The sequence below is a fragment of the Staurois parvus genome, unplaced genomic scaffold, assembly GCF_062004578.1.
Source record: "Staurois parvus isolate SC_StPar_1 unplaced genomic scaffold, SC_StPar_1.0 ptg000704l, whole genome shotgun sequence".
Classification (NCBI taxonomy): Eukaryota; Metazoa; Chordata; class Amphibia; order Anura; family Ranidae; genus Staurois; species Staurois parvus.
In genome coordinates, this window is record NW_028318500.1 from 5,260,481 (window position 1) to 5,281,285 (window position 20,805).

Genomic DNA, 20,805 nt, shown 5'->3' on the forward strand with positions numbered 1-20,805 from the left:
CTCCTACTCTTAGGGATAAAATTGCACCCAATGTAGTTAATCCCCCTAAAGAAATTTCCTTTTTCTGACCTAAAAGGCTTTTATTCCCTGCAACCGTTGCATGATCTGTCAATTAGGGGGAAACAGGCATAATAAGTATTACCAAAAGTTATACAATCAATTCCTTTATTTCCTGTAATAGCGGTTATGTAGTATACCTGTTGGAACGTTCCTGTAATAAATATATTGGAAGAACGGGACGTACGAGAGATTGAATTAGGGAACATTTGTATATTAAAAAAGGATTTAAAGAACATTCTCTTATCCAAACATTTTAGATTTCCACAGGAGAAACCCACAAGGCATTAAGTTTACGGGCATTGATCTTATACATCCCAACTGGCAAGGGTGTAATAAACGTAGGGAGGTATCCAAACTTGAAACTAAATGGATATATGATATGTTTACATTGGTGCCCCATGGCTTGAATATAGATAAAGATATTAACTGTTTCATAGATAATAGTTGAGATGTCTGCTATCAATTTTTTACTGTTAATATATTTTCTTACTGTTAATGTATTAATTATAATACACAGATTTAAACTGCCTTTTTAATTTTAAAGTTACTAATAGTTTGATTTTTATTTACAGTATGATTGGTTTCGATAATCAGTGATGCATCCTATATGTTCATTGAGATATGGATCACTGACTTAATAATTTTCTGATATTAGATTATACATAAGTATATTTAAATATGTAGCATTATACTGAGGTCTGGTGTGCTACTTTGATAACATTCATTTTTAGGTTTATTTTCCGCTTATTTTTAATTATTTCTTTTTTAATAATGCCCACAATTAAATGGTGCCCGAACGGATGCTGTTGAGTTAAACTTCAAAAAAATGGCGCCCTATAATTCTGTGGGGTATTTAAATATCACCAGTGTTTTATAATGATAGCAGTACAGTACACAGTATAAGTACGATCGAATTATCTTTTTATGTTTTGTATACTCCGATTGAGATCGCTCTAATTATGGACTATGACAAAATGGTGTCCAGTAATTTCAGGCGCGCTTTGCAGGCTATTTAAATGGTGTCTTTTTTTCAGATGTCGGCACTGGGTGTACCCCTGAGGATGTGCATGTGAACGAAACGCCTACGTGCTGCAGTAACACCGCTGGTTCCATGCCTCGGAATGGCGGCCATCTTGGTATGCTGCATGTGTATGTTGTCTAGCTTTTTCCACGTGGAATGTTTTTATGGATGTTTTAAATAAATACTACACTAATATGGGCATACACCTGAGGATGTGCATGTCAACGAAATGTTTTGGGTGGAGCCTACATGCTGAAGTCACACCGCTGGTTCCGTGCCTCAAAACGGCGGCCATCTTGGTATGCCTAATGTCTATGTTGTCTAGCTTTTTCCACAAGGAATGTTTTTATGGATGTTTTAAATAAATACTACACTATATATACTGTATCTTTGGGCTCTGTGCGGTGAGCTTTTCCCCTAGGAGACAACCCGACTATCGGACATTGGAGAATGATTGCCTAGATCTTCTGTTACAATTCCTACCTAACAAGTAGCCTTCTGGTGAGTGCATAGTGGTGGTGGATCACTTTTTGGACCCCAGAGTACTGAGTGGAACCAGACACTTTGTTGTGATTAGCAATATCATATTACTTTTTCACCGATACACATTGGAAGGACTTTTCTATGAACATTGCATTGTTTGCACTGATATATATTGTAATTTACACTTGTGACATATTCATTGTATTTGTTTTATGCGCTGCATTTTTTGTATATATGGGTAATATATTGTGTTTGCGGTCACTAAAATTCATTAAACTGTATTCATTAAAATATTGCATTTGAAAAACCACTACTCAAGTACTGTGCGACATAAAAACTGCCACCATTTTATTCTCTAGGGACTCTGCTTAAAAATATATCTAACGTTCGGGGGTTCTAAACAAGTACTGTCAGCCATTGCGGCTGACGGCTTATAGTTCTCAATGAACTATGAAGGCAATGGTGAGCGCTCTTCTAGTCCATTGATCTTCCTGCTCTCAAGTAACTGCCTGCCCATACGAGGTACGGGCAGACAGCTATGATGAGAGTCTGCAGGAGCCTGAGATTGCACCCACAATTTGCTGACTGCGTGTGCATTGCTCAGCAGGCTCCTTAGAAAAAAATTTAAAAATGCACATTTTTTTTTACTTGCAAAAAGATGTGCATTATTCTTTTTCAAAAGGTGGACTTATGCTTTAACCGCCTCCCGCCTGCCATATAAGGAATCCAGAGACTACTACCTTCAGTGATTTGGGGTAGCTGTTTTTGTGATCAACATGTTAAACATCTGTCTATTAGCTGCTTACTCAAGGAGTTTGTCTGCTGCAGACTGATGTGCCTTACAGTGAAATGCTGTGTAATTAGGAGTATCCAGCCACATGTAGCCAATATTTATGAACACTTTAGCTGTCACTCACACGCAGTGCATGGTGTCCTTACCCTCAGCTTCCGGTTCAGTATTTTTATTTCACGCTCCATGTCATGTTTCTGATCCTGCAGCTTTTTTACAGTATCTGTGAAGTAAAGGAAAAAATAGTTAAGGGGATGCACAGAACAGTAAATTAATTTTCAACAGTATATGATCCACTTTCAGTGTGCTAATGTTTTTGCAAGAGTAAAACCCTGAGGATAGATTTATATAAACAAAGGTGTAAAAGGAAATAGAAAATATTTAGACGTACGCGAATAACTACATGTGAAGCATGACTTAATGAGCACAGCCTTGACACCTCCTCTGGGTAACAATTCAGCCCAGCGATGACAAATGTTGTTAAAGCTGCAACCTTACTGTTTCAGTCACGGAGACAGATGAGCTTAAGACAAATGGCACGTACAGGACAGGATGTCACCTAAAGACTGTTCGTAACTATGTCATTAGAAGCTGCTATCACTCTGCTTCGGAAACACTGTAATTAGGACAATGGCCTTTTGAAGAGATAAGTGAATATACAATTAGGAGTAAATTAAAGCTCCACACTCCAGTCATTTTTTTTTCCTGTTAGAGCAGAGAAGAGAAAATGTGTCACGTTTATAATTATTATTCTAATTAACAGTATTTATTGAAATATATTTTTGCACACATTCTACACGCCATGTTAAAGAGACGCTGTCACCTTGCTCATTTAGGGCAAAGACAGTGTCCAGGCAAAGGTCCCCCCCCCCCCCCACTAAACCCACTGACACTCACCATGCCAGTGTTCCCCCTACTGCCCCTTCCTACATCAACATTGGCACAATAATCCTCAGTGTCAGCTGCTAGGTCATGTGACAGTGATCAGGTCTAGTGATTGGCCTTTAGACCCCAGCACCATGACATGTGAGCAGGTCATGTGCTCCCCCATACCCGAGAGCAAAAAAGCAGCAGGGAAGTCCTTTACAAAGATACCATCACTTTGTCCTGAATGAACAAGGTGAAAGAATCTGCTTTAACCACTTTCAAGTCTGGACACTTTCACCCCCTTCCTGTCCAGGCCAATTTTCAGCTTTCAGTGCTATTACACTTTGAATGACAATTGCACAGTCATGCAACACTGTACGCATATGAATTTTTTTGCATTTTTTTGAGACAGATAAAAAAACTTTATTTTGGTGGTATTTATTCACCACTGGGATTTTTTGCTAAATCAATAAGTCCAAACATTTTGAAAAAAAAAGTGTTTTTCTTATAAAATTTTTGCAAATAATCTTTCTTCATAAATCTTGGCCAAAATGTATTCAGTTATCTTTTTAGTAAAAAAAAATAACCCAAATTAGTTAACTAAAAATTATAATTTAAAAATTCTTTTTTTTTTTTACATTTTTATACTATTTATGGATTTTGTTTGTTTTTTAACATACTGTCACCCTAGCACTACAGTGTCATATAGTGACACTGTACTACTTGTGGGGGGGGGGGGGGGTGATGATTTTTTTTTTTTTTTTTTTTAAACAGATTGCTTTTACATCCATGAAGGCTGTAAAAGCAATAATTTCTCCTTCTCTCTGGCTGCATTCTTGCAGCCATTGAGAAATACTGAGAGCGCTGTGATTGGTCACAGCTTGTCACATGGTACAAGGCTGTTGTGAACAGCCTTGTACCATATGACCTCTGTGATCATTCATAGATTTCACACGTAGTAAGCAATGATGTCAGAAGTGACATCTTGCTTACTACTATTCATGTGATCAGTGATTGGCCAATCAGTGATCATATGATTGGGACCTCAGACAGAGGTCCCGTACAGCAATTGGTGTTTGGAGGACACAGCGGGCACCAGATCGCTGTGCCGCATGCTCCCAGGAAGCGTGCACAGGCAGGGAAGCGGGAGGACATTTAAAAATGGCCACCCGTCCCTGCACTGCCACCATCCGGACGTTTATATATACATGGGCCAGACGGGAAGTGGTAAAGGACCACTGAACTTTCATTTAACTTAATAGCTCATCAAAACCACAAACAGAATAATAATCTTAACATATACACTTCTGATTGTTTAAGCTCTCGTACTCCCCCTTCCAGCTAGACAGCATTTAAACATAAATATCATTAGGAAGCATATGTGGATCTATCCCACAGAGATCCATATAAATGTGAACCTGGTATAGCCAGTAATCTCTAACAGCCTTTTAGCATTCAACCAGACTTTCCTCATCTGGAACACCACGGGACTGTAAGACTAATTCGTTTTAAGAAGTGGTCTCCAAGGCTAATAATGGGCTCATGTTCTGGAGTATGTACAAAATGATAAAAAAAGAAAGGGGGAATATGCAGCATTCCCAACCAGTCATGTGTTGAAGTTGGGCTGGAATAAACTGTACCCAAGGATTTGGAGCTTCAAGTCCACCCAGAGGCTTGGGGTATTGTAGGACTGCCAATTTAATTCTAGAAGGGCGATGTTTCCAAGTTAGAACCCTAAAGATGGCATTAATAAAGTATTTAAGGAAAATTTATATGGGGGAGTTGTGTAGAATCCACACCATCTTTAGAAGGTTGTAATGTCATGAACTTTATAGGCACATGCACTTCAAAAAATTAAACCATTTCATCTTTATGGATTTTTTTAAAAAATTTTTTTAAGAATTGTAATAAAGACTTTTGCGACATAGATCACACCTCAGCGTGCACGCCCTGGTCGGGACTATTTTCGGGTCAACTGGCTAGCAGAGTGTCAGGGTACTATTACAGGCGTGAGCCTGTCGAAAGAATGGCAGAAAAGCAAACAAGGGACTTATAGGAGGCAGGTAATTATGGCATATATTCAGAGGAAGTGACTGATGGAGATATACACTGTTTTACGATTGTTGTCCTAATACTCACTTTAGCTACTGTTTGATTTATATTTTGTAGCTCGTCTCCCCAGCTGGCTGTGGTTAGGGACATGATCCTTACACCTCCTCTAGCCCGCTGACACACTATCCTAGGGAGAGAGTGGATACCTTCAAGAGCCTAGGTGAGGAGTGTGACGATCGCGCGTCAGATCCCTGCCCTTCTCACCAAACTCGTGACCGAAGGACTAGCCAATCTAAAACCGCGATGTCACGTGCGTAACAATGCCACGCCCAGCTGCACCCTGCACAACGATTTTCCAGCTAATGGACCACAAATTGATGTACCGGCAGCCTGAGTGCGATTGTTACTGGGTCAGGTTAATTATGCAATTAACCCTTCACACTGCCACCACCTCCTTTTTGTACAGAGAAGGAGGAAACTCGGCAATATCAGTAATAACACTAGGATGATTGGATAATCATCTGGATACCACTGTCACCGCAGACAGGCTATACAGAGGGTTAAATACACATAGTAGTGCTCTTCAGTGGCAGGAATTCATAAGTTGCATTAAAGAGCTATAGAAACAGTTCAACACTTTCAGAAAGAAAGATTACTAAAAGGTCAAAAGGGTAAAATAAAAATATTTACAAAAGAAAAGATGTAACCAATATACATATAAATACGGAGAACAATAACACAGCAAAAAGGTAACAGAAAGAAGTTTAGAGAGGTAGAGTACTTGCCAAAAGTCCTGGGTTAAGCAGATCAAGTTTCAGAGCAAAAGGGCACTGTCTCCCAAGTTGGTTCTGATGTTAAAAGGGAGATTTCTTCAACTTCAACTCTTAGGCCTGACAGCCTATTTTATAGCCCCCCAGGAGGGGGTGTCTCTGAAGCCAAGGACAAATGCCTAATTTGGGGAGGGGGTGTCTACGCGGAGACCCAAGCTAGAACCAATCTAGCTTATAATTTGGCTCATAACTTTTCCTAGGCACAAGTAACATTCCACCCGCGGGTAGATTAATATGCAGACGCATCTGTGGAACGGTTACATATGTATGAATGTCTTTGAACTCAGGGGAAGGCTTGGGTTATCCTTTTACGAGGTGCCAGATTACACAGTTTCTTAGACCGCCTTGCACCCAGCTCAGAGGTTTTATAGCTCAGAGCCCCCTGCTGTGCTCTGGCCTGCCTGTGGCACTTCCAACACACACCCGACCACATGTCACTGTGGATCTTAGAGAGGGGGAATGAGGAAAGATATATTTGTACAAGATGGATGATCCTTTGCCAAGATGGAGGTTGGAGCAAAATGGTTGAACCGCGTCCATCTCTGTAGGTACGATTGATACAAAGGGGTCCACATTTATGAGGATTTATATGTCTGTTATTCAATATATCACAAAATCAGGTAACTGCTTAAGGACTAATGTTACAGGGATATGTGCTATTGGCTTTATATAGGTTGGTTGTGTTTGCAGCACCTTGTACATATTTTGTTTTTTATATTTTTAGATTGCCAGTGGCTTTAATATAAACCTCCTAATATTTGGGTGACTGCCTACTGTAGCATTTCTGATCTAGGTTACTTGAAAAGAGCCATTGTGTGCAAATCTATAAACAGTAAGTATGTGATGGTGATTGTGTACATCCATATAAATACTCTTATTACATACTTAAGGGTTTTTTTTTTTAGAATGCCGCCTACAGCCCCCTGATGTGACCCCACGTCCATCTGTCAGACCCAGCACCTATGTGTCTTCCCCGCTCTATCCTGTTTCTCAATTTTTAGATGTATGGTAAGTGATAATGCTTTTATTGCTTAGTAATAATTAATCTGTAATTCATGCATATATGGTTAAAATATATTCTTGCTTTTCTGCATAGATGCACCAATATAGGTAGCTGTCGCTAAACATGTGGAGCAAGTTACAATTTGGAATTTGGGGACAAAAAAAAAAACAAAAAAAAAAACAAAAAAAACTACATTTTGAAGAAACAAGCATCACAGTAATCTGTGGCCTTTGAGTACTATCATGGCTATGGGCTTTTAGGGGGTAGTAATGCCAAAATAATTAGGGTGCAGATTTCTATTGTATGATCTACAGTATGTCAGGGGTGGGCAACCATGGCCTTCCAGCTGTTGTAGAACTACAAGTCCCATGGGGCATTGCAAAACTGACAGTAACAAGCATGACTCCCAAAGGCACAGGCATGATGGGACTTGTAGTTCACCAACAGCTGGAGGGCCACAGTTGCCCACCCCTGATCTATGTCATAAAAGTATTTATGGATTGTTTTTTTAAACAATTATAATAAAGATGAAATTATTTGAATTTTTGAAGTGCATGTGCCTATAAAGTCCATGACTCCTTATTCATGACATTACATGCTGATGGTATTTATAGTAGCACCAGATGGTTACATCTAACACTTTATAATCTTTAGAAGGTTGGTGCAATCTACAACTGTGAGGGGGAGATATTCCACAGATGTAAAGGGGCTACCTCCAGAATATTTACCCACCTTCCTGACCAGGCCATTGTTTGCAATACAGTGCTGTGTTATTTTAACCTACAATTGTAAGGTCATGCAACGCTGTACATAAATGAAATTTGTCATTTTTGTTCCCCACAAATAGAGCTTTCTTTTGTTAGTATTTGATCACTTCTATGGTTTTTTTAATTGTTTGCACTATAAACAAAAAAAGGCAGACTATTTTGAAAAAAAAAAGCCCAATAATTTTTTACTTTTTGCTATAAAACATATCCAATAAAAAAATTTAAAAAAATCTAATTTCATAAATTTAGGCCAAAATGTATTCTGCTACATGTCTTTGCTAAAAAAAATAATACTAATAATTGTATATTAATTGGCTTATATGAAAGTTATAGCGTCTACAAATGGAGGTATATATACACTGGATTTTTTTTTTATACTAGTAATGGCGGCGACAGCAACTTATAGCGGGACTGCAACGGGCATTCTGACACTGGGTGGGAACTGCCACTGACATCCCCAGTGGCACTAATACAGTGATCAGGAAGAAGTTAACATCTGGGGCGATCAAAGGGTTAACTGTGTGCTGTGGGTGTTTTATATTGTGTGCTGTTTTACTTGGGAGACATGCTGCCTTGTATCTCTCTGCTGTGCAGAGAAATACAAAGTAGCATGTCCTTGCTGGCAGGAGAGAGACCCGTGTTGTTTACACACAGGTCTCTCTCCTGTGAGCTTTACCAACGATCACCAAGTCCCGGCCGGGAATCACCGGCTGAGACCCAGTAATTGACATCCCCAGCCGCCAATAGCAGCACGGGTAGGGCGACGCGCACCCCTTATCTGGAAATGTAAATCACGTATAGATACGTGATTTTGCGCAGTCATGCCTCCCTGTAGCAGTGCTTGCGGATGGCAAGCGGTTAATTGTGCAGAAGGAGGAACTAACATAATTAACAATGTTAAGGGACCAAAAGTAATGGGACAATTGGCTTCTCAGCTGTTCCATGGCCAGGTGTGTGTTATTCCCTCATTATCTCAACTACAATGAGCAGATAAAAGGTCCAGAGTTCATTTCAAGTGTGCTATTTGCATTTGGAATCTGTTGCTGTCAACTCTCAAGATGAGATCAAAAGAGCTGTCACTATCAGTGAAGCAAGCCATCATTAGGCTGAAAAAACAAAACAAATCCATCAGAGAGATAGCAAAAACATTAGGCGTGGCCAAAACAACTGTTTGGAACATTCTTAAAAAGAAGGAACTCACCGGTGAGCTCAGCAACACCAAAAGACCCGGAAGACCACGGAAAACAACTGTGGTGGATGACCGAAGAATTCTTTCCCTGGTGAAGAAAACACCCTTCACAACAGTTGGCCAGATCAAGAACACTCTCCAGGAGGTAGGTGTATGCGTGTCAAAGTCAACAATCAAGAGAAGACTTCACCAGAGTGAATGCAGAGGGTTCACCACAAGATGTAAACCATTGGTGAGCCTCAAAAACAGGAAGGCCAGATTAGAGTTTGCCAAACGCCATCTAAAAAAGCCTTCACAGTTCTGGAACAACATCCTATGGACAGATGAGACCAAGATCAACTTGTACCAGAGTGATGGGAAGAGAAGAGTATGGAGAAGGAAAGGAACTGCTCATGATCCTAAGCATACCACCTCATCAGTGAAGCATGGTGGTGGTAGTGTCATGGCGTGGGCATGTATGGCTGCCAATGGAACTGGTTCTCTTGTATTTATTGATGATGTGACTGCTGACAAAAGCAGCAGGATGGATTCTGAAGTGTTTCGGGCAATATTATCTGCTCATATTCAGCCAAATGCTTCACAACTCATTGGACGCCGCTTCACAGTGCAGATGGACAATGACCCAAAGCATACTGCAAAAGCAACCAAAGAGTTTTTTAAGGGAAAGAAGAGGAATGTTATGCAATGGCCAAGTCAATCACCTGACCTGAATCCGTTCGAGCATGCATTTCACTTGCTGAAGACAAAACTGAAGGGAAAATGCCCCAAGAACAAGCAGGAACTGAAGACAGTTGCAGTAGAGGCCTGGCAGAGCAACACCAGGGATGAAACCCAGCGTCTGGTGATGTCTATGCGTTCCAGACTTCAGGCTGTAATTGACTGCAAAGGATTTGCAACCAAGTATTAAAAAGTGAAAGTTTGATTTATGATTATTCTGTCCCATTACTTTTGGTCCCTTAACAAATGGGAGGCACATATGCAAACTGTTGTAATTCCTACACCGTTCACCTGATTTGGTTGTAAATACCCTCAAATTAAAGCTGACAGTCTGCAGTTAAAGCACGTCTTGTTCGTTTCATTTCAAATCCATTGTGTTGGTGTATAGAGCCAAAAATTTTTGAATTGTGTTGATGTCCCAATATTTATGGACCTGACTATATATTACAACATATTTTCATGTCAATGTTGTTGCTTTAAATTTGTAAAAAGACCCAGACTGCAGTATAAGGCCTCAAGCACACTGACCATTTTTACAGCTGCTCTTAGCGGCGTTTTGCGCTTTTTTTCCCTGCCTCTAAACTGCCCTGCATGTTATCTTATGTGTCCATACACATATAGGCTCTTAGCAGCATTCAGTGTCAAGAGTTTACAGGAAGAAAAAAAAATGCTGCCAGTGTGTCCAGGAGCAGCAGAGTTTTGGACAGAAAAAGACATCTGATGCATGCAAAGGCGTGGTAACGCTAGGTGCATTTAGAGCTTGAGCATGAATTCATTTTATTGGCCAGAATAAATTATTTATTCTGTTCAATAAAATTAATGCCTCAAAGCTTGATGAAGGTAAACGCAGCTAAACGTGTTATGTGCTTTTACAAGTGTCAGGCATTTTTTTTGCCAACGTGCTGCTGCCAAGTGGAACACCTCTAGGAGAAGATGTCTAGTGTGCATGAGGTCTAACACAGATGTGAACCATGTCTTTAAGAACTCATGTTAAATGGTTTTTCATTCTTATTTTTGTTAATTTGCTTATTTAATCTCTGAAAAATGCTAAATGATTTAGAATTCTTTCTTTTTTGATGTCATGTATTTGCAACTCACCTATTTCAAGACTGGGGACTGCATGCTCAAGATATACCTACAGTGCTACCTGCTGGTTAAACTGATCAATTACAGTGCAAGTCAATTTGGGGTTTATTTATAAAAGCAGAGAATGTGACGATTTCATAGTCTCTGGTGGAGAACCACCCTAGAGCAAGTGTTTTAAATGGGAGTGATCGATTCTTCACCATTGAATATTTGTGAATGTCACATTCTCTGCTTTATAAATAGACCCTAAGGGTGAGATTTACTAAAACTGGAGTGCGCAGATTCTGGTGCAGCTGTGTATCGTAACCAATCAGCTTCCAGGTTTTATTGTCAGAGCTAAAATGAACAAGCTGAAGTTAGAAGGTTAAAATGCACAGCTGCACCAGATTCTGTGAGCACCAGTTTTAGTAACCCTAGGTTCAAATGTGTGTGGGTGGTGCTGCTGCGGATCTGCACAAAAATCCATGCAGCCACAACACCAACACAGAGAAATGTGGACCCGCGGGTGCCATTAGTTTTAATGGCACGACGCCCGCACTGGAAAACACAACCGTACTGGGAACCATGTTTTCGGAAGAAGTACAGGGACTACTTCCCTGCCTGTCACGGGCATAGAAGTCCATTCAAATGAATGGGCTTTCGTGCCCGTGCAAAATGTAGCCCGCACGGCTGCATAGATGTGAACCGGAGGTAAATATCCCGCTGACCCTCGGTTCACACTAGCCTGCAGGCTGCTCCCACCTGTTCCCGTGCCCACAACCACCCGCAGCCGAGATGAGCAAGACTGCCATTCATTCTGAATGGCACCCCCACGCATCTCAGCCCTCAGAATGATTGCAAGAACTGCAGGGTTCTAACAGGTTTCCAGCAGGAAGCGCGGCACAGCAGCCCATTCAAAGGAATGGGCTCCCTTGCCCAAGTAAACGCGGGCCACACAGCTTGCAATAGTATGAACACAGGACAAGTGTCCTTGTATCCATTTTAGTTAATCAGGGCCTGCATGGCATCTGAATATTTTGGGCAGTCTCGAAATCATGAAATCCCTTTAAAGAAATTTGGTCTTGAACATCTTAAAATTGCAAAGATTTAGGATGTACTCCAGGCAGACAAAAATTACTGCAGCTCTGCATTTATTTATACATCAATAAAGGGGATCATTTTTGGACCTAGCACAAGAAACTGAATTTCACCTGGTATCAGCCTCTCAAAATCTCCTGTATAACAGTTTTTGCCGCAGTGCCCATATGCTAAGATGAAACTAGCTTGACAGAAAGTAAGAGAAGGGTGACACTGATGGGCTAATAGGGCCACCTAATCATCACATTTCAACTAGTTCATTTGGACCTGGCCAAAATTGGCATAGTGTGTGGCCAGCTTGAGTCATCTGCCCTGCCAGACAAGCCCATGTTGTATGGAAGAGCTGTGTAAATTTGAGGACTGGGCTAGCAGAAACAGAAAACCGTTGACAGCTCTCATATATGTTTTTATCTATGTATTTAGCTTTTTGCCTGGAGTTTAGATTTAAAAAATGGAAGATGCACTAACATAGTTACATAGGTACATAGTTAGTCTGGTTGAAAAAAAAAAAAAAAAGACATAAGTCCATCTAATTCAATCCAGATATATAATAAAAGATCGTTATAAATTATAATTAACCAAATATAATTCCCTGGTTAAATGTCAAAAGTAAAAGAAAGCCATCAAGATTTTTCTGTTTCACAATGTTAATCTTGAAGGGGAATGGCCTTGTGGATGGGGAATCATTTCACATTTGCAAGCAAGAACAGCACTTACTCTCCAGATCTGATATGATGAGGTTGTCATGTAGTTTCACAGCCCTGTGTTGCTCTACTTCATCTTCCAGTTCAAAAATGGTCTCCTTCATGTCACTTCGTTCTGTCTCCTTTTCTTCCAATTCAGTCCTCACCTTATCAAGTGCCATGGTTAGTTCTGCCACCTGTTTTTGTGCTTCTTCACGGAATGCTCTATATTCATCTTCCAGCTAAAGAAGTTAAGAAAAAGTCAGGAGCAAATAGCAAACAGGTACTACACCACATCTTGCAAAATAAAACGGTTTACATAGAGAGATAAATGCACCCTTCGATTTCATAGAACATGTAACATAATATAATGTTTATACCACCCAGCATCAACATTCTTACCTTATCAAATGCGTCTTGCATACGTCTGAGATCAGTCTGTATATGCAGCAACTCCTCCTGCAAGTTCCCTGCCAGAGTTTCTGCTTTATCTTTATCAGAACGCACACTTTCCAGTAGGTTCTGGATGTGAGTTGCATCATCAGAGCTGTGAATAGAGTATAGTTCTGCAACTCGTTGCTTCTCTTGCTCTAACTGGGACTTAAGACGTGTACATTCAGCCTGTTCGGCATTGAGGGATGCTTTATACTCGTCTAGAGTGACTGCCAATGCCTGCTTTGCAAGTTGCTCAGCTTCAGCAATGCGCTCCATGTGGTGGTTCCGCTCCTTAAGTGCTCGAATCACATCTTGAGCGTCCTTGTTATCTTGCTCTGCCATCTTAAGAGTGTTGCTCAGGTGTTGCTGGACACCCAACAACTGCTCTCGCTCAAAGCGACTACTGTCTACTAATTCCATGTATCTCTGCTCAAGCTCTAAGTAACGGCTACTTTTGAGGTCCTCATCCAAGGAGTACTGCACATGGTGCTCATCGAGAAGTGCTCGTGCATACTCCAACTGGCGGCTGAACAGTTCCAACTTGTCACTCTGCTGGCAAAGAGAGTCCATCAAGATGACCTTCTCTTCACCCAGCCTTTCATTTTCACTATTTAGCTCCTGTGTAATCTGCTGCAAGTCAGCCAGCTCCTGAAGAGTAGCTTGCAGCTCCTCAGCTGTGCTATGTTGATTTTCCTCCATTTGGTGAATTCGCTCTGTTAGACAAGCCACTGACACCTCACTCACATTGCCACTGCTACCTTTGCGTGATCGTTCAGTGCTTGGCAGGCCTTCTGATTCAGAGGAAGAAGATGGGGCATCCAAAGCATCATCACTAGAGGTGAGTGGCTGGTAAACCTCACTGCATTCACTATCTAAATTATCCATAGAACTACTCCTCCTTTCACCAGTCAGGGTGCTTTCATCCTGGCTTAAGAGGTCCTCCATAGATCCAGGAGCAGAACCCTCCACTGATGAAGCCAATGTGCCTCCTCCACAGTCACTGTGGCTGCCAGCAGCCATATCCATGGATTGGTAACAGTAAAGCTTCTCTGTAACATCACCTTGTTGACCCAAGGAAAAGCCCAATGCATTTAGCCGATCCTTAAGCATTCTGTTCTCACTTTTCAACTGCTGCAGTTCTTCCCGCACTACAGCATTCTGCTCTTGTAACTGCATTACTGGAGGATCCTCGGGACTCTTGTCAATGATGTCATGACCAAGCTGTGCTTTGATGTCCCTTAGTTCAGTACGAAGAAGCAAAATCTCAGCATCTTTATTTTTGGCCAGACTAAGCAGGTCCTTCACCTTGGATTCAAGAGCAACACGATCATTGATCTGGTTATCTGATTTGGATTTGCTCATACGAAGGACATCTGACTCCGCACGAGCTCGAGATCGTTTGGTTGAGGCAGTCACTTCCCCTGTGTTAACACCAGATCCTTGTGGTTTTTTGCTAGCATTCAGACGAGATCTGTCTCTGACTCTTTCTCGAGAAGATCCTGCTTCCTTCGCCCCAGATGAGGCACTTCTTTTACTAATGGAGTTACTACCTGTGTGGAGCAAACACAGCAATACTAAAGCACAAAACGACACACTGGAGTTTAACTAAATTATTAAACAAAACAAATTAGCATATTTAAAGTTAAACTGTGCTCAGACTATACAGTATTTACATATTCCTAACAGGCAGTATAAGTGCCTTAAAACAAGCCCCAATTAACCTCTGTAGCTAAATGCACTGTGGATAGATTCATTGTCAGCTTTCAACAGAGGCACTGAAATCACAGCTCCACTCTTCTTTTCTATGAAGGCTAGAAACCTGCCAGTCTTCTAACGTAAATATACCTGTCTTTACAGTCTTCATTCTGTTCTTTGAGAATGAATTACTTCAGAGTACATGCAGCTAGAAAGGTCAGTTAAGGCTTGTTTTAAAGCTATGTTACTGCTTGTTAAGAATATATAAATAATTTAATGTCTATAGTCTAGGCACAGGTTTACATTATAGACTGCAAAACTTAAAGCATGCACTCAGCCTAAACTTCCATTTTGCCCTAAATATACCCACACTACTATCTGCTAGTCCACAGGTCATGCTGCATTATACCTAATTTGCATGTAATCAGACCTTGTTGCAGAGACAGTTGTTCTGGTGGAGAGAAATATAAGAGTTCACAATGGCTGTGTAAAATGTTTGACTTTACACAGCACCTAATTAGCATGTTTGGCTGGGGTGTTGATCAGCCAAACAGATTTAGCTATTTGCTTGCTGCCATTGTCCTGTGCCCAAATAGGAAGTACAATTTACATGTATACTTAATTTTAACATGACACATCTCTAATAGGACCGCTACAAACAAACATTTAACACGGTAATTTAAGTACAACTTTGGCTGATCTGTAACAAGTTCCACTAATACATCAACATGCGAAAACAGTACCAAATAAACAACACCACAGAGCCTGACTCTCTACAGCTCTGAGGCTAGGTTCACACTCATGAGGAGTGGTGCATCACATGTGATTCGCACAGGAATCGCCCCGCATAAACGGGGTGCGATTCTGATGCGGTGCAAAATTTGCACAGAAAACGCTGCGAATTCCGGACCGCATCAGTGTGAACCCAGGCTGTAAATTGCCTATTAAATCTGAAGCCAATTTTATAGGTAATCAGGGTCTGAGGAAACCACTCTAGGATTTCATCATGTAAATATATTTACCTGCACTGCTTTTGGGCTTTCCATCTGTTCCACTCATTGTTGCCCCAGCACTCGGGTTTGTTGCAGCACTGCTTTTCTTTACCTTTACACTGTTGGTTGTGGGTGGTACACCGGCCATTCCAGACAGGAGATCATCGTTACTCTTAGCCTAAAAACAGATAATAGTCTGGTAAATATTACTGTATTAATAAAAAGAATGCCAGACTTCTAAACCTTACTCTAGTAAGGGCTTGTCCAATTCTAGTTCTCGAGGATTATTATTCAGGATTTAGGCACAAATACAATCCCACTTTCTCAGTGTATCTAAACCCAAAACTCTAATATACTGCAGCTGATCAGTAGCTAGATATAACCGTTGCATTATTTATTCCAGGCTTTTCCCCATTATCTTCACCTGGTGATCTGGCCAAAAAAAAAAGGTTTCCTGTCCTATCCTAGGATGGCAATGCTCACTCTCTGTACTGTATTTATGGAGCAGCTGCACTATCACCCTAGGCCTAAGGACTGATAAGCTGCAATATATTAAAGGTTTTCTGCTGAGTTTGGATATTAATTTATTTTTCTACTACGGTAGATGTAAACCATAACTGGATTATGTTCACTAAAGCATTGTGCATCCTCTAGCCTCCTGGCTTACTGACACAGTGATAACAGGGGAGGACGAGAGACATCATATACCACTAGCTCAATAGGTGGAGAAGAATGTCAATGGACTCAGCGTGGAACTTCTCCTAAGCCACACCCCTCTGATTGCTCCACCCACGGGGGGGGGGGGCTAATCATGACGGTTGGTGGGGCAAAATGCATCAGAGGGGTGTGATGTAGGAGGAGATCCAAGGCTGCTCACATTCTTCTCCACCAGTTGAGCTAGTGATGTGCAGCAACTCTCTTCCCCTCATGCTTCACTGCTTTCTGGATCAAACACAAGCCAGCCAGCACCCTTACATTGGTGAGACACTGGATTTTTTACCAGCAGAGCGCCGTGAGTGGCACTATAAGTGGTTACAAGGTCATAACAGAGGAAAACATCTGCACAATAAATAGTGGCACAGCTGCTTTTGGTCTCAAGTAAATTTGCATGTGACAGGGTGACCATGCAGAACATCAAATGAGAGAAACGGCACAGCACCTTTTAACAGAAAGTGCCTGAACGAAGGACGTTCAAAGGGCAGGATCGTTTTCTTGAAATCCGTAGATTTAAAAAGAATGGAAGTTGATTTTGAAATTATGTTAACATATAAATAGATCATATGAGAATTTATAGATTGGGTTTACATCTACTTAAATTAGAAAAATCCATCAACTGGAAACTTTAAAAAGAACCAGTTTTATGTGGACTTAAACTTTGCAGACGTATGTATGAAATATTTTCATTTGCCTACTTATTTAGCTTTAGTTATTTTGCCTAAATTGTTCAGGCCTGACTCCTCAAAGCACCTAACAGATCATCAGCTACACTGGCCTCAGGTGACGGCTTACTTACAAGGGGCAAAATACAAGATACAGTGGGGATCAAAAGTTTGGGCACCCCAGCTAAAAATTTGTATTAATGTGCATAAAGAAGCCAAGGAAAGATGGAAAAATTTCCAAAAGGCATCAAATTACAGATTAGACATTCTTATAATATGTCAACAAAAGTTAGATTTTATTTCCATCATTTACACTTTCAAAGTAACAGAAAACAAAAAAATGGCGTCTGCAAAAGTTTGGGCACCCTGCAGAATTTATAGCATGCACTGCCCCCTTTGCCAAGCTGAGACCTGCCAGTGTCATGGATTGTTCTCAATCATCGTCTGGGAAGACCAGGTGATGTCAATCTCAAAGGTTTTAAATGCCCAGACTCATCTGACCTTGCCCCAACAATCAGCACCATGGGTTCTTCTAAGCAGTTGTCCAGAAAACTGAAACTGAAAATAGTTGACGCTCACAAAGCTGGAGAAGGCTATAAGAAAGTAGCAAAGCGTTTTCAGATGTCAATATCCTCTGTTCGGAATGTAATTAAGAAATGGCAGTCATCAGGAACAGTGGAAGTTAAAGCAAGATCTGGAAGACCAAGAAAAATATCAGACAGAACAGCTCGCAGGATTGTGAGAAAAACAATTCAAAACCCACGATCCCTCTAGAAAGATCTGGCAGACACTGGAGTTGTGGTACACTATTCCACTATAAAGAGATACTTGTACAAATATGGTCTTCATGGAAGAGTCATCAGAAGAAAACCTCTTCTACGTCCTCACCACAAAAATAATCGTTTTAACTTTGCAAATGAACATATAGACAAGCCTGATGCATTTTGAAAACAAGTTCTGTGGACCGATGAGGTTAAAATTGAACTTTTTGGCCGGAATGAGCAAAGGTACGTTTGGAGAAGAAGGGGCACAGAATTTAATGAAAAGAACCTCTGTCCAACTGTTAAGCATGGGGTTGGATCAATCATGCTTTGGGGTTGTGTTGCAGTAAGTGGCACAGGGAACATCTCACGAGTAGAAGGAAAAATGGATTCAATAAAATTTCAGCAAATTTTGGATGGTAACTTGATGCCATCTGTGAAAAAGCTGAAGTTAAAGAGAGGATGGCTTCTACAAATGGATAATCACCCTAAACACACCTTAAAATCCACGGGGGATTACATAAAGAGGCATAAACTGAAGGTTTTGCCATGGCCTTCACAATCTCCTGACCTCAACATAATTGAAAATCTGTGGATAGACCTTAAAAGAGCAGTGCGTGACAGACAGCCCAGAAATCTCAAAGAACTGGAAGACTTTTGTAAGGAAGAATGGGCAAAGATACCTCAAACAAGAATTGAAAGACTCTTGGCTGGCTACAAAAAGCGTTTACAAGCTGTGATACTTGCCAAAGGGGGCAGTACAAGATATTAACTCTGCAGGGTGCCCAAACTTTTGCAGACGCCATTTTTTTGTTTTCTGTTATTTTGAAAGTGTAAATGATGGAAATAAAATCTAACTTTTGTTGACATATTATAAGAATGTCTAATCTGTAATTTGATGCCTTTTGGAGATTTTTCCATCTTTCCTTGGCTTCTTTATGCACATTAATACAAATTTTTAGCTGGGGTGCCCAAACTTTCGATCCCCACTGTATATCATCTAGGTCAACTGCAGTTTTAACAGTTTCAGGACCCTTTCACAAAGAGCAGATTCCATTCTGATCAGAAGGAGATCAGCTTACAAATCCACTGCTGATCGGAGAAGAGTGGGTGGATGACAGATCCATGTCTGCTCAGTATATGCAGAGAGGACACGGACAAAGCCCACTCTGCTCTATGAGCAGCTGGAACTCCACTGTCTGTTTACACCCAACTACCCTCCGATCCGTTCCAACTAAACGGAAGAGGACGGATCCCATTCATTTTTTTTTTTTTGTGGAGCTGATCGGACTTGGAGGTAGGCAGGTGTAAACAGATTCAAGTCACTTTACACCCGCCTGTCCATAGGGATGAATGGACCTTCCGATTAAGTCCGTCTGAAAATCTCACAGGTGAACCTAATCAGAACAGCCATGTAAAAAGGGGTCTTAGACTAAACTAATATTGAGGTTTTTTTTTTTTTTTTTTATATTTGTTCTATGTAAGGATTGTGTTAGACAGAACTTCCCTAATAAAAGGAAAATTTCCCCTTTAGCTCTACTCCCCACAAACCACTAAACCAGTACAAAATACCTTTACTGTGCAAATAATTTATGACCAAAGATCATCTTACTTTTTCCAAAGTAGGAAATTGTGCTAACTCTGTCATGCTTGAAAATCTAGCATTAAGCACCTTAATGCATTGTTACAGTATGTGTCAATGTGCACATGCTCATGCGATTTACAACAGATCGCGGGAGTGCAAAGAAAGGCAACTTCCTGAGAATGCCTTTCTTGACTTCCTCCAAGAGACATGCAGACTGCTTAATTCATTATACTATCCGTCACATTGGTGCAGGGTGAATGGTGCACACAGATGTGAACAGGGCCCTAGTGGCAAGCCATGCAATACTTGAGGAAGGAAAGGGAGGTGGAGGGGCTGTCAATTTAGCAACTCAGAAGCTAAAGCACGAAACCCAACTGAGCATTTTTACAGGCAGATTGGGACAATCCATCCAGGAGAGAAAATGAAAGAATACAAATAAAAACTAAAATATCTGCAAAACCTATACTGTGTTTAGATGAAGCTTAAAATGTGAAAATGTACTGAAGGAGGAATCCTACTTTAAAAAAAAAAAAAAAAAAAAAATTATATATATATATATATATACACGGTATAAAATTTTGACTTCCCAATAAAATAATTTTTTCAGATTACAGGACATAGACTTTTTAAAATTATTATTAATGGGTTACATGCAGCTACCTTCAGATGATTGGACACTGGTTAAAAAAAAAAAAAAAAAGTTGCAGAGACATCCACCTATATAACCCAAGCATTCCCAGCTTATCTCCATTTTGTAGCAAGCAACAGAGCAATCATAAGTACAGAGGGGAGGGTCCTGTGTCCTTTACTACACTCCAGAATACAGATTTTACTTCTTTAAGACAACAAATGAGATGGCCAAATGCAGTCCAACTGAGGGATGGGCAACACCACAAAAAATGTCAAGAGGCTCACATAACAAACAGGCCAAGAAGGACTCAATGAGCAGCTTCCAGCTGACACAGGAATCAAAGGAGGCTTGAGCATCCACCCGATAAAACTTAATTGTGAGAACAAAAGCCCCGGTGGCAGCCTTGCATGCCTCAAAACAGATGCCTGATGCCTAAATGCCCATGAAACACTAACAGACATAGAAAAATGTGTTTTAAACAGGAAACTTATGTACCCTATCCTTCAGACTATAGGACTTAATGAGAATTTCTGATTCACCTAGCAATGGTGGAATGAGAGATTGAGAGACCCTTTTGTAAACCCTCAGGAAGCAGAAAAAGTGAAACAGATTTCCTAAAAGCAGAATTAGCCAAGAGCTAAACTCTTACTGAACATACCACATCAAGACAGTGGAGAAAAATTTCCCTAGGATGCTTTGGAG

At 40.7% G+C, this 20,805-nt stretch overlaps 1 protein-coding gene across 6 annotated transcripts in view; it reads right to left on the bottom strand.

Moving 5' to 3' along the window:
- The window catches only part of SPECC1L (sperm antigen with calponin homology and coiled-coil domains 1 like), a 122,856-nt gene that overhangs the window by 49,096 nt on the left and 52,955 nt on the right, over positions 1-20,805 (bottom strand). For all 6 annotated transcript variants that reach the window (XM_089653235.1, XM_089653232.1, XM_089653237.1 and 3 more), the window contains 4 exons: positions 15,778-15,925; positions 13,028-14,610; positions 12,660-12,867; positions 2,504-2,577 (listed from right to left, as the gene is read on the bottom strand). In XM_089653235.1, coding sequence (XP_089509361.1) covers positions 2,504-2,577; positions 12,660-12,867; positions 13,028-14,610; positions 15,778-15,925 — 2,013 coding nt within the window. The remainder of the gene's footprint in view (positions 1-2,503; positions 2,578-12,659; positions 12,868-13,027; positions 14,611-15,777; positions 15,926-20,805) is intronic.